General features: G+C 40.9%; 1 protein-coding gene across 5 annotated transcripts in view; it reads right to left on the reverse strand.

Moving 5' to 3' along the window:
- HECW1 (HECT, C2 and WW domain containing E3 ubiquitin protein ligase 1) overlaps positions 1-18,232 on the reverse strand; it is a 398,524-nt gene that overhangs the window by 36,626 nt on the left and 343,666 nt on the right. For all 5 annotated transcript variants that reach the window (XM_045008223.1, XM_045008222.1, XM_045008225.1 and 2 more), the window contains 3 exons: positions 17,079-17,199; positions 15,367-15,480; positions 12,445-12,597 (listed from right to left, as the gene is read on the reverse strand). In XM_045008223.1, coding sequence (XP_044864158.1) covers positions 12,445-12,597; positions 15,367-15,480; positions 17,079-17,199 — 388 coding nt within the window. The remainder of the gene's footprint in view (positions 1-12,444; positions 12,598-15,366; positions 15,481-17,078; positions 17,200-18,232) is intronic.

Here is an 18,232-nt window from a genome sequence, read left to right on the forward strand (position 1 = left end):
TAGAGCTAGGCAACACTTTTCTGGTGAATAGTAAATCCACTGAAAAGCACATTTTTGGGGTTCAGAAACATTCACAAATTCAGATCAAATTTGGTGAATAATTTCAGATTAAAATTTTTTTGGAAGTGTCAAAATTAAATGAGCCCTTTTGACATTTTTTGAATCGACATTCCATTTTGAAAATGTCAATTTGAATCAATATTCTACATGTTTTGTTTGACCTGAACAAATGTTGTGGGGTTTTTTTCAGTTCAGCCACCAAAAAAGTCAACTATTTGTTCAGCTCTACGCCCAACGTTCCTCAGAAATCAGGCCCTTTTTTGGACTCAGTTGCACTGGGTGAAAATTGCACTCCTCTGGGCTAGCAGCAGGGAATCAAGGACACCTAGTACAATTCCTGCTGATAACCACAGGAAAGATACAAATCGAGTAGCAACTGACTCTCTGAATAACTAAAAGTTTCTGAGCTAATTTAGTATATTTGACATTTTTATTTTCTTGCTTCCTATAAAAGAGTATGCAGTTGCCTGAATCAACCCAGGTTTTTGAACTTACTCATTATGACATATGGATTTTTTTTGTTTATCTCTTCCCTTCCCCCTCATTTTTGAAGCCAACAAAGGAGCGTTTTTGTTCAGAGCATTCTCAACATAAACTTTTGAGAACACCGGGGGGTTGGAAATCTGCAAACTGTTGAAATTTTATAACCCAAATGATTTATGTTTGTTTTTTGTTGCTTCAGCATGTGTTGAAACAGACCAGTCAAAGTCACTCAGAAAAATCTTTAGATTCATTCGTCTAGTAGGCAAGAAGACTGTAAAAACACAAGCCAATGACTGCACATTTTCCTCGATTGCTAATGAGTCACTGACATATATATCTAACACTGAAGCCACAATAACTGACACAATCAATGACGTGTTTGTTCTGGATTGCATGGGGTGTCAAGGAGTGACAGTAAGGCCCCCTGTTTAACAGAAGCAGGTAAACACTATTATACTTTTATTTAGGAGTATTTTACTATACAAGGACCATAATCTGCTTTCTCTTGTCCCACTGTAAATTCAGAATAACTTCACTGATGTAAATGCATAAAACTTAAGTTTGATGACAAGTATGTACTTGTCCAGAAGATATCCTGTTTTATGAAAGTATGGATGGATAGTTTTTCCAATGCTAAAAACATGAGCAAAATAAAATCCACATGTCAACACAGAATCATGCATACTCAAAGTATTATGGACTTCAGAATTCTAAATGACAAGACTCAGATACACTACTAGTGATACAGCATGACTTTGCGACAGTATTTTTTGCCTGATTCTGCAAATCTCTGACCATCGTCAATTTCCACTGACATCACTGATCAACTCTCAGCACCTTGAAAGACTGGGTCCCTTGGTTACTATTATGAACCTTAAACATTACGACTCCAGTATTTCATTATGTATTTTTCTTGATACATTTGCCAATACCAATTTCTGGTTTGACCTCTCTGGCCTCTTCTGCATTAAATACAAGCACATGAGTCTGTTTCAGTCTAAATAAATTGAACTACTGTATGCTGGACATTTATTTCCCCACTTTTCCTTTATTAAGCTCAGTCTTTTATTCACACAAGGTGAAATTTACACCTCCTCTCCCTACACAAAGCCCAAATAAAATGTGCAGAACAATAAGAGGGTCAAAAGGATGGACTATACCCCCACAACTTACAGGTCAGCTCCACTATTCCAGATCTTGGGCTGGAATGGGAGAGATGGGGTGGAGAGCCATTCTTCTGCATCCACCTTCCATTGGTTTTGGCCAGTGGATGTAAGCACAGATGCAGTGCCCATCTCAATACTTCCTTCTATTCCAGTATACATGGAGTCAGCATGGAATCCTCCATCTTGCTGCTCTGCCTACTGCAATGCACTATAGGGGATTTGATGGCCTCTTTTGTCAATGGGTGAATTTCACCTACAATGTTGAAAAAAGGTTGTCTTGCCCTTAAGTCAAAAAACCATGATCATATTTTGGTGAAATTATCCCTCTCTCCACCCATTATATATGTAAAATTAGACAATGTAGTTTGGGAGCCGGGGGTTAGGACAGCCACATCTCACGTTTCAGCGTCTAGCAATATCACCAATTCATGTCCTCCAAACAATTTAGAAAATTCTTCTAGTAAAAGAGGGAATCAAAACCAATGTAAATATGAAGCAGAAACTTCAAAATATCTTTGAGGCTGTCAGAAAGGCTCATTAAGAAGAACATTTTTTTCCTCCTTTGCTTTATAATTCACCTTTAATCTTTCTGTGTATATCAATTCCTCCTGACCCTTAATATATAATTAACAAGCTGTTCCAGCAGTACTACGTGTAATTCAGTCATGCCTCAACCTTAAAAGGAAAATCAAAGTTTATTTAAATACATTAGGACACAGGAGAAATCGTAATATGGAAGCAACAAGGCACTTCAGTAACACAGACGTCTCAGATAGTGGAACTGTCCTATAAGATGACTGTGGCTGCATATTTATTTTAATAGTATATGACTCTTGTCTAGTAGATTTACAGTAATGCTTTAAAACTTATCATTAATTAATGATTAAAATGTATACGGTAATGTAACCTAAAATACTATGGTTTTCTATAGTGTCTTTCATCTGAGAATTTCAAAGCACTTTAAAACATTAATCAACTTGAAATCCATTTGATATATGCTAGCTATTGATATCCCTATTTTGTAGCTGGAAACTGAGGCAGAGTGAGGTTACAGTCTAAATTTTCAAAAGCGATGAGTGGTTTCGGGTGTCCTACTTGAGATATTTTAAAGGGGCCCGATTTTCTGAGGGTGGAGACTCTTCAAGCTGTTTCCAACTGGTCACCCAGAATCATTCCTCACTTTGGAAAACATAGACCCACAAGACTTGCCCAAGTTAGTCAGTGGCAAGGCCAGAATAGAATCCATCTGACCCCCTGCCACAAACCCTCTTAGGCCCTTTTTTATATGCTTTGTATCTTAAGACAATTTCTCACATGCTTGTCAAACATTGTAATAAAAACCCAAACCCTCCCACCTCCCTGGGTTGGGAGTGGGGTTGGGAGAGGTGGGGTGTGGGGGGAAGGAGGGTGGAGAGTGTTGAGGTTGTTAGTTCTTATTGGATTTATAAAATTGTGTCCTCTGGCCTGTAGGATACTAGTGGCAATGAATTTGCGGGTCTCAGCCTAATCGTTTGTTAGTCCATGTAACAAAGCTCCAAACAAACAGAAACAACACAGCTTGGCAATATCTGATCAGGAGAAATCCAGGGCTGGAATAGTAGGGTTGTGGCAAGTTAAGGCGAATGTGAACTGGTTGTGTGGGGAAACTTACTCACAGCCTGACTCTCAGTGCTCATACAAATGGATACATCCATGGACAAATTCAAAAAAGGAAAGCAAGGGACACTGAACCAGATTTTCAGCTGGTGTAAATTGGCCGATTTTCATTGAAGCCAATGCAGCTAGGTGAATTTACAGCTGCTCAAGGCTTAGCCCTCTGTGTTTAAAACCATAACCACTTCTATGTGGTCCATCTTAAATCTCTGCACAAACAGAGGTTGTTTACAGCACTCAGGTTCTCTAAAATGCTCCCACTACATAAGTGTCTTCAGCCTTGTAGAAGGTGAACACCCACCAACACCAACACCTAGTGGTCAGGTGGGGATTGGCTGGTTGTCTGACCACTGAAAACACAATACTGCCCTTCAGTGCTCCCACTCCAAGGGCAGGTCTACACTAAGGGTGGGGGTCGAACTAGGGTACGCAAGTTCAGCTACGTGAATAGCGTAGCTGAATTCGAAGTACCCTAGTTCGAACTACTCACCCGTCCAGACGCCGCGGAATCGAAGTCCGCGGCTTTTTGCAGTGGTGGAGTACCGGAGTCGACCGCGGCGCTTCCGGAGTTCGAACTATCGCGTCCAGATTAGACGCGATAGTTCGAACTCCGAGAAGTCGAACTCACCGTGTCGACCCGGCTGGTAAGTGTAGACTAGCCCCAAGGGTTTCCAGTCCTCCCCTTTAACACAGCAGGGACTTTGGGGTCTGGACATATTTTCCAGTTGGTATCTCACTCATGGTGAAGGCTCCTATTGTCATACAGTCCTCTCGGGGTGGGTAGGCGAGCCTGGGCTCATACTCTCCATTGGGCTCTGGTCCAGGGCGCAATGGCGGGGCAGCTACACTCTGTACATTGGGGTGCTAACCAGTCGCCTCCCCCCCAGACTACTTCCTATCCCAGTCTCCTTTAGCTTCACAGAGTAAATCACAGAATCTTCAGTCAAGTCTCTGACCTGCACACTCAGTCTCTGACCTGCACACTCAGTCAACTGCCTAGCTCAGGTCTGCATTGTCACGTCTCAGGCAATGAGCACCTGGGCAATACTTTCCACTCAGAGTATCCATCTGCTCCCTTCCACTGCCTGCCTCCCCCGGAGCTATGCCCAAAGCTATTCCTTAACCCATTGCTCTCAAGTCTGGGGTTTGCATATCCCATCACAAGGCTTTATTTAACAAAAAAAGCAAGGAACTGTCTGAGAGATCAACTCAGTCTTAGGGTATTTCTAGCACATTCTAAATATTTATAAAGTAGCCATGGCATCACAGTACCAGTATCCAGGTACACAAGTGATCTAGTAATTGTGAAGTCCACAAATGCCTAATCATGTCAATAAAAATGCTGTCATTAACCCTTTCTGAAAACAAAGATGTTTTAAATTAGCATAATCCTCTGCGTCTCCTGATGAAAGTTTATGTCTGATTTTTGTCTGTCCATATAAATGTTATGGTTCTCTGGGAAGAGATGGGGTAATCTTTTGTTCCTTTAATTGCTGTCTCTGATTTATATTTACAAACCTCCAGTGAACCAAAATCCTAAAGCATACGGATTATGGAGACGGGTGGGATAAAAGATCAACTAAGATCTTGGCTACATTGGTGGCAGAGTGTAATGTATGTGTAGCTACATGCCATATTGAAAAGCAGAGTGTGTCCACACTGTGATGTGTAGCTACACGGGGCAGTGATAGGCTTTGGCAGGGGGCAGACAGCAGGGAAAGTCACTGCAGTGGGGAGCTGCCTGAGTCTTTCCCTGCTGCCTCCCCTCTGCCAGAGTCTTTCCCTACTGCCAGAGCTTTTCACTGAAGCAGTGGGAAGGCAGCACTGTAGCAGTGTAGACGGGGGAGGCATTGCTTGGGTGTCCATGTAGGGTACATACCCTAAGATTCTGGCATGTCAGTACTCTACATGCCTAAGCGCTGCTTCACCATCTACACTGCTATTTATATCCGGGCTAGCTGGGCAGTGTCTGTACTCTACACATTGCCATATATGTAGACATACTTTAAATGATCTAGGGACAGAAGCCCTATATATTTAACAGTAAAATGTTCAAATCAAGTTGACCCGGCTGCTGAAAGCTGGGTGCAATAAATGTATTTATTGCAGTATTTTAGACCTGCTGGAGTTTTCTCAGGAAAGTGATATGAGGGAGTTCTATTGAAGTCAATAGTGTTACACTGGGGTGAGACTGCTGTAAGAGAAGAATCAGGCCCAGTCTCTAGGATTTTCCTTGTTACTACAGTTAAGGGTGTATTAGACATTTGTAAACAGACAGACACAGAAAGAGAAACAGGATTTCTATCTGACCATGTTTTGCAAACATCCTCACTGTCTGATTCAGATGCAGCTGAAAAGATAAGGGTGTCCTTGTTATGACTCTCAGACTGAGTTCTGACAGCAGAGGTGGGGAGTAAATGTCCACTATTAAAATTAAGCAAATGATAAATTGTTCCATGCCAACAAGTAGAACTTCAATTATATTATGGCTGAATTATAGCTACATTAGCAGTCTGGTTTGGGTAATCACCTGAGCAGTGAAGAAGCACTGACATGCCATTGTTTGGGTCTGGCGAAATGTATCTTTGTCCATCTGCACAGATCCGATTACAGAACTACAGTCTAGTTCTGCAACACTGCCTCATAATGACTAGAACCTTCCTCCTTAAAAAGTCCCACTGATTTCATGAGACTACGCAGAGAGTAAGGAAAATCCCACCTGAATAAGAGTGGCAGAATCAGGCCCATAGGGAACACAATGAGAGGCACTGACTACTTTATACCATTATGTCTAGCAATGATTCCAAGGTGTGTTTATAGGTGTGTATTTGTGCGCATGCACGCGTCTTGATATTTCCCACATTATAAACCAGTTGCTCGCTGAAGGCACACTGAATCTTCTTCAAGCCTTTCAAGCAGAGTTGGGATGTTTTCTACTTCCATGAGATACACAAAATTGAACAGGAAAAGAAAATAAGCAGAAATTGCTGTCTGAGAAGAGCCATCTTGAGGTGGGGCAACAGAGAGAAAGTTCCCTTCCTCCACTTTTCACCACATGGAAAGCAAACCTAATAATCTTTGGCGCTTAAGTTAAACTTCCAGATTTACAATGTTTGAGTGGGTTAGAAATAAGACAAATAAGTTTTCCCATCCCTAGGATAGAGGAAGTTTTGATCCTACCACAATGGTTGTGTTTTTGCAGTGCCTTCCCAGTGATGGTTCAGATGACTATTGCTAAATATCAGTGTCTTGTGTCTCTCTGCATCCTTTTAAACTTTGATCCAGTCCCATATGGGCTTCATCATCTAGAACAGGGGTCGGCAACCGGTGGCTCGCGGCTCGCCAGGGTAAGCACCCTGGCGGGCCGGCCCGGTTTGTTTATCTGCCGCGTCGGCAAGTTCGGCCGATCGCGGCTCCCACTGGCCGCGGTTCGCGGTCCCAGGCCAATGCGGGAGGCAGGAAGCGGCGCGAGCCGAGGGATGTTCTGGCCGCAGCTTCCTGCCTCCCGCATTGGCCTGGGACTGCGAACCGCGGCCAGTGGGAGCCGCGATCAGCCGAACTTGCCGACGCGGCAGATAAACAAACCGGGCCGGCCCGCCAGGGTGCTTACCCTGGCGAGCCATGAGCCACCGGTTGCCGACCCCTGATCTAGAATGTCACAAGCACAAGAAAGCCAGGAAAACCACCAGAACAAAAGCATCTCTTTATACTCACGAATAAATGACTGACCATGGACCCCAATGAATTAGTCCTACTGCAAAACTGAAAGCCATTTCAAAATTCTTTCCAAGGAATGTCAACAGGGAAGCAAGTAAGAAGCTGCTGTCACAGGCTATTGGGAGCCTTTTATTAATATGCTAAGAATTCAGCATTATGATAGAGAACTAGAGGATTTACTGAATATTATATCCAACTTTGTTGCAGGTCAGTAAAGAACTTTTTAACATTCCCAACTGTCCTTTCTCCCAGCATGCACTGGGTCTGATAGAAAACCTGGGGTGGATTGTTCACGGGCTCTCTCTACTTCAATTGTCCCACAGATATGGTCAAGAACACAGAGGGGATCTTTCTGGGTCATTGCCTACAATCATTTTCTTTCTACCAAAAGAAAGATAAGGGGGATCCAGTGGACATAGTGTACTTAGATTTCCAGAAAGCCTTTGACAAGGTCCCTCACCAAAGGCTCTTACATAAATTAAGTTGTCATGGGATAAGAGGGAAGATCCTTTAATGGATTGAGAACTGGTTAAAAGACAGGGAACAAAGGGTAGGAATTAATGGTAAATTCTCAGAATGGAGAGGGGTAACTAGTGGTGTTCCCAAAGGGTCAGTACTAGGACCAATCCTATTCAACTTATTCATAAATGATCTGGAGAAAGGGATAAAAAGTGAGGTGGCAAAGTTTGCAGATGATACTAAACGGCTCAAGATAGTTAAGACCAAAGCAGACTGTGAAGAACTTCAAAAAGATCTCACAAAACTAAGTGATTGGGCAACAAAATGGCAAATGAAATTTAATGTGGATAAATGTAAAGTAATGCACATTGGAAAAAATAACCCCAACTATACATACAATATAATGGGGGCTAATTTAGCTACAACAAATCAGGAAAAAGATCTTGGAGTCATCGTGGATAGTTTTCTGAAGATGTCCATGCAGTGTGCAGAGGCGGTCAAAAAAGCAAACGATGTTAGGAATCATTAAAAAGGGAATAGAGAATAATAATAAGAATATATTATTGCCCTTATATAAATCAATGGTACGCCCACATCTTGAATACTGTGTACAGATGTGGTCTCCTCATCTCAAAAAAGATATACTGGCACTAGAAAAGGTTCAGAGAAGAGCAACTAAAATGATTAGGGGTTTGGAACGGGTCCCATATGAGGGGATATTAAAGAGGCTAGGACTTTTCAGCTTGGAAAAGAGGAGACTAAGGGGGGGATATGATAGAGGTATATAAAATCATGAGTGATGTGGAGAAAGTAGATAAGGAAAAGTTATTTACTTATTCCCATAATACAAGAACTAGGGGTCACCAAATGAAATTAATAGGCAGCAGATTTAAGACAAATAAAAGGAAGTTCTTCTTCACACAGTGCACAGTCAACTTGTGGAACTCCTTACCTGAGGAGGTTGTGAAGGCTAGAACTATAACAGTGTTTAAAAGAGAACTGGATACATTCATGGAGGTTAAGTTCATTAATGGCTATTAGCCAGGATGGGTAAGGAATGGTGTCCCTAGACTCTGTTTGTCAGAGGGTGGAGATGGATGGCAGGAGAGAGATCACTTGATCATTACCTGTTAGGTTCACTCCCTCTGGGGCACCTGGCATTGGCCACTGTTGGTAGACAGGATACTGGGCTAGATGGACTTTTGGTCTGACCCAGTACGGCCGTTCTTATGTTCTTATGTTCACATACCACTGGACTTGGTTAATTTATTTGGGGAAAGAGGGACTTCTTCAGCAAGTGTGTCATGTTATTTTCAGCAGACAGGGAAAGCCTTCACCTTCTGAAGCCTGTACAAGCACAGCTGTTATATATTGCCTAAATACCATCGTGATTGGTTGCTTTATAAATATTCAGACAGGTAGCTAGACAGGCTGACTAGATAAGATATAATGACTTATTATTGCATGGATAAAGAAGAATCAATATGGTTATGGATCCAAGGTATAATCTACTACATACAGCCAACATTTTCCCATTACACTTCTTCACTCTAGAGAAAGATTTAATTAGATTCCTTTCAGATATCTTTTCTTTCCATTACTGTAATTTCTAAACATGAGTATGTGTGATATCTCTTAGTTTTGTGCATACAACATTTACACGAGACCTGGAAAAAAGTCTTATTCAGTGGAAGCTTGTAGGAAAAATGTTAAATCTCAGTTTCTCCATAAATGAGAAATATTTTCCAGTCTATGTCTCAATTTTCACTTGGCATACACATGACTACTCTGTTCTTTGATGTGCTCACTCTGGATTTGGAATGTTGTTTGCAAAAGGAACAAGGCATGAAATAAGTCATTACTGGGGGGAGAACTAAAATTTTTTGGCTGGGAGAGAAAATGTGGATTTCTCAATTCCCCCAGCCTGGACAACAGTTAATATTTTCTTATGTATGTTTTATCCCAAACTCATCAGCATTCATACTGCAAGAGAAAATTCCAACATCTGTTGCTAAAGATGCCTTTTGCACTATGTACCTCTTGATGGGACTTGCAATATTTCCTAAAAGAAAAAGGGGCCCAAGGACAGATTCCATGTGAATGATAAGCTGTTTGCACTACTGAAAGTCTGCCATAAATAAGGTACAAGGCTCAAGGAAACCCCAAACCTGAAACAATCTGTGATTGTGTAATTTTTGTGACTGATCTCAAACTTTAAAGTTTAAAATGACTCTAATATTAATACTTTACACTTATCCAGCGAGTTAAATCTGAGGCTCTCAAACCACTTTACATATATCAGTAAGTTAGGTATTTCACAACAAATCTGGGAGCGAGAGGAATATTATTGTCCCCAGTGCTAAGATACTATGGTAAGGGGGGGCCATAAGAAACCCTAAGATAGATACATTTTAATAAGAAGAGTTTTACCATTGATTTCAATGGGAGTCGAATTAGGACAACGCTGAGAGCTTTAAAAAAAGTCCCACTCCTCACACACAAACAACCACAGGCAGGTTTATAACCTATCCTCAGATATATGAGTCTATATACCCTTAATGGATTAATTCCATTCTTTGGACTTTAAAATGCTGGGTCCAAATTCTGCCTCCGATGGATGCATAGAACTACCAGTATAGTCAACTGGAGTTGCATGTGTATATCTGAGGTAAAATATTGTCTTTATATTAATAGCAATCTATTAATCAGTATGCATAGCAAGAGAAAATGTATCTATATACTAAAAGCCAGCTGTGAAACTGATCAGGCTTATTATGAGATTTTGGCCTCAGCTAATTATATCCACAAGGGTTCAAGCGCTGTTACTCAACAGCCACCCTATTGTTTATTTTTTTCTTGGCTCTTGCAAACCTCCCATATTTTGGTTTACAACTCCTTTCGCTACTCACAAGGTCCTCCCTTTGCATGATTGACTCATCCTTCTGGCCAACGATGGCTGAACATGTCTGTCTCTGTATTATACATTTTCTATTCACAAAGAGCAACCAAGTACTTTCAAGTATCAGAGGGGTAGCCGTGTTAGTCTGGTTCTGTAGAAGCAGCAAAGAATCCTGTGGCACCTTATAGACTAACAGAAGTTTTGCAGCATGAGCTTTCGTGGGTGAATACCCACTTCTTCGGATGCAAGCAGTGGAAATTTCTAGGGACAGGTGTGTATATATAAGTAAGCAAGAAGCAAGCTAGAGAACTTTCAGTCTACATCCATTTTATATTAAGAGGACAACAAAGTGAGAGAGAAGAAAAGTAGGAGAGAGCACAGTGTGTCTCCCCTCTCCAACAGGCTGTATTTTATCACACTTGAGGACAAAATGGCTGCTAAACTCGTCTCACAGGAAGAATTTTTAGAAATTGGAAAGGTGCAGTACGTAGAAAACAAAATGCATCCATTTCATAGCTACAGCCACTGAACTCTGGAGTTCAGCAACCCTGCTTAAAAAGCAGATGGAAGGCTTTGTGTTTCTGCCATCAGAAACTAGGCCAGCCATAGGAAGCATTGCAATATCTGAACTGAACACTCATTGAGAATGATGGTGGGGAGGCATTCTGATATATGTATTACAGATCACAAGTCATCGATCCCATGGTACTCAATTTCATGAGAGTGGTGATGTACCAAACATTTATTTCAGACACCACTACTGCATCCCAGGCATATATATATTACCCATCCGCTGCAACCACATACCAGATCCCAAATGGAACAATTTACTGGTATGAGACTTCCTACTGCCTCCCCTAAGCTAATGGGATGGAGGAAGTGTTTACAAGAACAGAAGGACATATGGAACTCACAACTTGAATGAGGCACGTATTATACTCTACTAAAAAAAAACCCTTCTGATGTGAGTTACTGAGATTCCCTCAATAAAGAAAAACATCAATAGGAATAATTGATATGTCAATGTTTTGCTAACATGATGAAATCCCAACAAGTGCTTCTGTTCAAAGGGAACAAATAAAGCTCGGAATCAGCTGCCCACAATTCAGTGCACCACATCTGAAATTATCAAAAGGAAAACAACTCCCAAAAGACAGAGAGATGCAGAGGCAGACAGTAAACTGAGAAGATCAGAATACTATCCGTAGGCACGCAATAAAAACAAATGTGAAACAGCAAACTGTTTACACTGAAGGTGAGGAAAGCCCATTCTTAATGGTCCCATCACACAAAAACTGAGCTATTTCAGAGGCTACAGCATTATTTAGGGCTAAAGTGTGCTGTTCAGGCACAGCCTGCAGTAGGGGGCAGTGTGGGATATTTCATCTCAGCAGAAGCACCTGAAGGTGTGCCACAGGCAGGAACAGTGCTGCCTGGAGTGCAGAGACAGCACAAATATTACTCTTTGATGGGGAGCAATATGGGGTTTCAATGTCCGGACACAAAGCCAGGTGGCTAGTTGGCAACGGGTGGGCAGAGCCACAGTCATGCCACTCCCAGCCCTCTCTGGGCTTGCTGAGTTCTTGCATTCAAGTGACTTGGAGAACAGCAATTGTACCTGGCCTCTGCACAGGAGTGCAAGGATAGCAGGATAAAAGAAAGCTCCTTGAATCTTCTTACTCTACTAAATCTTGTGCACTCACACATGGGCACAAACAATGCCTTAGTGTCAGAGCATGCAGTGATAAGATAGTGCATTTCAGTAAGAGACCTGTTAACTCCTCCTCTTTCAGACCCTATTATTTTACCTACACACAGACATTCCCTCTTTCTTGCTTTCTTCTCCTGCCCCATTTCTAAAGAATCTCACTCCCCCTGACAATGGTAGGAATGGGATTTACATGGAACCTGATGTAAACTGACAGCATTTGTAACACATGTGCCCTTCATCATGTGGATCCAACTGGACTGTTTCATTCTGTCTAACATTTATACAGCAGACCTTACCATTCAAGGTGGTTTTCCACAAACGCAGACATGGGGCTGATCTGTACAGTGTAAGTGTCATTGGCTGAATACTCAAACAGGCCATAGTAAGGATTGAAGAGCTCCTGAGACAGAAGGAAGAAGAACTCTCGGGAGGGACCACTGTAGTCCAAGCTGGAAAGGAAATTCAGATGCAATGAGTCTCATTCCTAGCTGTGTGCATTTCAAGCTTTGCATCTGCACTGGCTAATGTCTTACTTTCAGACAATAATTTCTAACATGTTTACTGATGCTAATTCTCCTCTTCCACGTTTTAATTTTAGGAAGAGACTTCAGCAAGTCATGATGCATAAGCTGCATTATTCCCCAATTAGCATTCCTGGAAGGTATCATGACAGACACATCCCTGAATATAGCTTTTTCCTATATCCCCTATGTTCCATGCAGTAATAATTTGCTACTGCACAGCATCCCTTCTCTCCGCTGGGCAGCAGTGAGACAAGACTTCTCACATTTCTTTGCTCTACAGGGGGCTATCTGCTTAATTATGAACACCTAGATTCATGGTCTGGGTAGCTCACACAGGGGAGTAAAAGAGGGTTCTTACTGCTTACATAAGTATACAATCTGAAACACATTCCAGTCCCAAGATATCAAACCTTGGGTACTTTCTTACAATGCGTGGTTGTGGTTCCTCACACAACTCTCTCTCCTGTAAACTGGTATGGTGATTTTTCATTTGGTTAACATGTGCTTTTTTAGTTTTCTGGTGGTTTCAAGTTTTTTTGGTATCTTGGAGAGGGGCATTTACATTTAAACTAAGCCTTGCAGTCTGGATTTATGACTTCTTTCTTTCTTTCTTTCTTTCTTTCTTTCTTTCTTCTCCTTTTAAATCAGACCTTTTTCAATTATCTCAACTATTTAAAAAATGCTTCATGAATGCATTAATCCCAAACAAGATGGATTTATTAAAAACAGACTGTCCTGCAATAATGTTAGGCAGCTTTTATGGTTAGTCTAATATAAACCTTCACACAGTAATAAGAAAGAACCACTTGCAGCCATAAATCACTTAATGCCAAAATGGTTTCTGAGACAGGCATTACTTTTTACATTTAATAAATTCAAAGGAGGTGGAAAATTCTGCAGCTGGATCAGCCTACTCTATAATAAGGCTGAAGTTAGAGTAGCATAATTGCAAGTGGCTGTATGTCTGAGTCATTCACATTGGAAGGAGGCACAAGGCAGTCTTGCTCACTTTCAATGCTACATTTTGATATGGCCCTTTAACTCCTAGCAGCTCTGACTCTTAAGTATGCAGTCAGAGGAAAGCCATGAAAGTGAAGGAGATTGGACCAAATTATTTTTCTGATAAAAATCTGGCTCAATTAATATAAAGATATGGGGCTAGATTCACTACGGCTGGTGCAAGGTGGTATAAATTAAACCTACCTGCGTCTCTGAAATCCCTCATAGGAGCCCTGCACTGAAGGCTTCTGGGAGATATATTAATTCAACACATTCCCTTCACAGCCAGCGCTGCCCAATTTATGTATTGTGCTGGCTCCCCCTATGTACCCCACATTGCCAGGAACATGGGTCATTAAGGGCACTTTGCACCATTAAATCTGCTCACCTCCTCATTTTCCACATTAGGGTGCCTCCAGCAGGATCTTTGGCCTCAAATGTAAATGAATTCGATTTTTATGATTTGCAGGATACTATGCCAAACATGGTAGAAGTTATTGGGAATTAGGGGGAAATACCTAGTAAAGTTCATTACATGGGCCATTGTTAGCATATTAGAACCATTCTCCAGATGAGTAAACTGAGACAAAGGAAAGGTTAACGATTTACCCTTGGTCACACTGTAAGGTGGCGGCAGAGTCAGGGACAGAACTTGTTATAACAGAAGTTCTCTAACTTTTAGATGACACTGACTCCATAGATGTTCACAATTTAAGGGGTTAATAAATTCCATAATATCAACAGCACTAAAAGTAACCCCCTTTCTGACTGGTGATTTACTCTGTTTCCATTTTATCTCCAGATGAACTAAACTCTACAGAACTCTTTACTTGATCTGTTACCTTAGCAAGTTCAATCAGCAGCGATTGCTGTGCACTCTGCCAGCTGCCCCAACATCTTTGGAGCTGAAACTATATCTCCCTTTTTGTCCCTAAATCTTTTCTGTGTTTCTGATAAGAGATTGTATGCACAACACAATTAAAACAGGATTCCAAGCCTTCATTATTTGAAACACTGGAGAGATTCAAAATGTCTTTCTTTAATTAAAGTTTGCAGATGAAGCCTCATGTAGAGCATAACTGTTGATGTGAGGAGTTTGCGGGTTTGGTTGGACAAGAAAACAAAAACTCAGCTGTTTACTGGAATCTCATCTGAACTTCTTGGGTTTGCAAGATCAGCCAGGAAGTCTCACAAAAAAAGGACGCCTCAAGAGATTTCCAGTACTTTCTGCTTCCGGGTGACAGTAACAATGGCTCTTCTAATAGTATTTATGCTTCTCACTTCAGCTAGGGTGAGTGAGAAAAACATTTTTTCAACCGCAACAAAGGTTCATGTTAAAGATGCAGTGAAAATTGCTCGTTGAAGAGCAGGATTAACAACCTGATATTTACTTAGGCTAGTGCCTCACTTCCCCCACTGTCCAATGGGGATAATGCCCATGGCACCAGGATGATGAGTCTTAATCAGTTAATGTTTTAGAAGAACTCAGGGACTGTAGAAGTGCTCAGCATGGAGAAGTACTAAGTAGTACAAAGGTTTGGGTTGTTTTTAATTTTACACACACCAGTTCACCTCCCCAAAGGTAACAAGTAAAACCTAATGCACAACAAGAGAGATTCAGCCTTTTCCCAATGCCATACTTGCTTTGTAATGCAATGGCTCTCTAACAATGCACAATATTTAATAGTTCCCTACCCTTCCTCTCCAACAAACGTGATATAGAGTTTGTTTCGCTGAAGCTCCTTGCGTGAATAAGCCATCACCTGATTGAAGGTGCCTTCCAGCAAGTGATCACGCCGTATAATTAACCTGCAAAAGAACATAGTAATAAAGATCTTGTTAATCAGCACTGCCTGAAACTCTTGAGAAGGGGAGTGAGAGGTGCTATTATCAAATATACATAAAGGGAAACAGACGCTATTAAAGGGTCAGACTAAGCCCTGGAATAAGACAATGCAATTCTATTGAAGTCTATGGAGTTATGCCTGCTTGTACAAAAGGCTGGTTTTGGCCTTTTATTGGTTCTTGTTTATTTGTTTAGTTAAGATTTACTCTATGACTGAAAGGTAGACTTCTCCTCTAAGTGATAGTTAGGTTCAAAATCTTGCTGTACCCCAAAGGCTCTCCATCGCATTTCTACAGAAATGAGTGCTGCAGATGGGCCTCTGGCCTTTCTACCTTCCTAGAGTTGATTTTGATCTCACACTGGATTTACACCAGTGGACTTCCATGGCATTATTCCATAAGAAACAGTGGTGTAAGCAAGGGGAGAATCAGTCCTTACCTATATCCACTAAATGGCCCCATTTACTCTCCCAATATCTTTAATTAATAGCTCAGTGTTTCAAAGATTACTTACGAGCTTGGCCTATTGTAAAAATATCCTCTATACAAGAAGTTCTTATTTTTCATATATAGTTGAAATGTAATGACACTTAGTCCTTCTGGAATGTTCTTCATGTCTGCCTTGGCAGGACTCTGAAGGAGATAACCAATGGCTAGAGCTCCTCAGACAGTGCAAGAATAGTTTGATGATGACATTTGCCTAGAATAAATTGACTGGTTTTCAGATATTTTTTCCACAACACATGTGGTTTGGTATGAAGCCAGCCTGATGCATGAATTCAACCAGATGCCCAGGAAATACCTTAGAAGCATACAGTGCTTTAGCCAATTACTATAACTATCCATGGAAAATGCTGCAGAGAGGCAAGCCAGCTACCAGGCTGTTTGGAATGTGAACTCCACAACGGAGTGACAGAGAATTACAGGGTCAGATCCCAAAAATATATTAACAGAATGAAAAAAAGAGCTAGTCTAACTAATATTTAGGTGCAATGGGGAATAGAGAGCAATTGATAGGGCCTGAATTTCAGAAGTGCTGAGCACCTGCACTGCCAGTTCAAATCAATGGGAGCTGTAGGTACTCAAGCCCACAATGTTTACAACAATCAATTTTCATCCTGAGTTACACTGACATGTCAACTCAGAGTAAAGCCAAAGGATTTGGAGTTACTTCAGAATTGTAATAGTGTATTGGCCCAATATCATTCATATTTGTCTAACATGTTATTCCTCTACCATTACTGATATAGCTAGAAATACCAACATCTCCTTAAAATAGGTAGAGGAGGAGTGTAGGAACAAATAGATCCATGAGAAATAAAGCACCCCAGATATAACCCTCTTGTTGGCCTGTTTTCTTGTTTACGTGTTTCTCTCTGTGTGTGTGTACACATACACTTTTCCTGGATAAAATACATAGATACATCATCTAATGTTTCATTCCTGAAACCACGATAACGATGTATCTTCACGTATATCTAATCAATCTCCTGATTCATTACTACAGTGACAAGACCCATGCATCATGTTAAATTATTTTAATCATTTGACATAATACTCACTTAATTTTACCTGGACCTTGCCCATATCCTTTGGCTTCAAGTTTTCGATAGAAATTGCGTAACTTGGCTTCAAAGTCTCTCCTATATGGAGAAGGCGCTCTTGCACTAGCTCGCTGTAATCCTAGAAGGGAAAAGATCAAAGTCATAGAGTTTAAAAATCTTTTAAAGAGGGTCTTATTCATACACCTGGTATTTTCAGTTACAACTTGCTAGAAAATATTATATGAACTTTTATTGGTACATGCAGAATTTCTGATTGCTCATTATTTTCATGTTCTATTTGTCATTAATGCAGCCATCAGTTACTATAATTCTGTGGTTCCCAACACTTCTGGACAGCTGCATCATATGACCAAGATGATGGCTGTGGTCCCTTTATGCTTCCCGAGTCTTCAATTCTCATTGACTGGAATGGAAAATCAATGGGAGTTAGGTGTCGATATACTCTTGAAAACTCTCTCCTCACCATCTTCCAGGAGATCTCATTATCTGGCAGGATTAACCCTTTGAATCCAAAGCAGCACTTCTATTTAGCTCTTCTAGGGGGCCCAGGCCTGGATGGGAATTGGGGTTTTCTGGGTTAAATGCCTTCTGTATATTAAAGACATTCAGCTATAAACACAAAAACCTTTGTGGCACAAGAGAGGATTTCTGTCAGCAAGAAGTCTTACATTTTCACATTAACAGTAGATTTTCAGCAATTTGGGACCTGTTTTGTTTTGAAGTCTGAATTCTGAAAGAGCCAATTAGTTCTGTTGTGTAAATGAGCATCATAGCAATCAGTATTAGAGAATGGGATCCATGAAATCTCATTTCCCTATCTCTTTAGAGGAGACAATGAAAACAAGTCCTTTTATGAAAAATTTGGCAGAAAAGCCTCCAGAAGAAGGAAACAAGTTTACATTTAGTTAAGCACAAACTATCTGTGAAGACTCATTTGTAGCAACAGAAGGACATTACTATTTGACTCAGATGATAAAACAGAAAGGCACATTTATATAGCATTCAAGGAGAATCCCCAGTGAAGCTTCTCTTGTTCTGTCAGAATATTTTTTACACCACACAACAGAAGTAATTACTGGTTATTTTGGGTTGATGCAACCAGTAGTACAGATGAACAAATAGTACATTCACTCAAATCAATCCTATTTGTC

This window comes from Mauremys mutica, chromosome 2 (assembly GCF_020497125.1).
Source record: "Mauremys mutica isolate MM-2020 ecotype Southern chromosome 2, ASM2049712v1, whole genome shotgun sequence".
Lineage (NCBI taxonomy): Eukaryota > Metazoa > Chordata > Testudines > Geoemydidae > Mauremys > Mauremys mutica.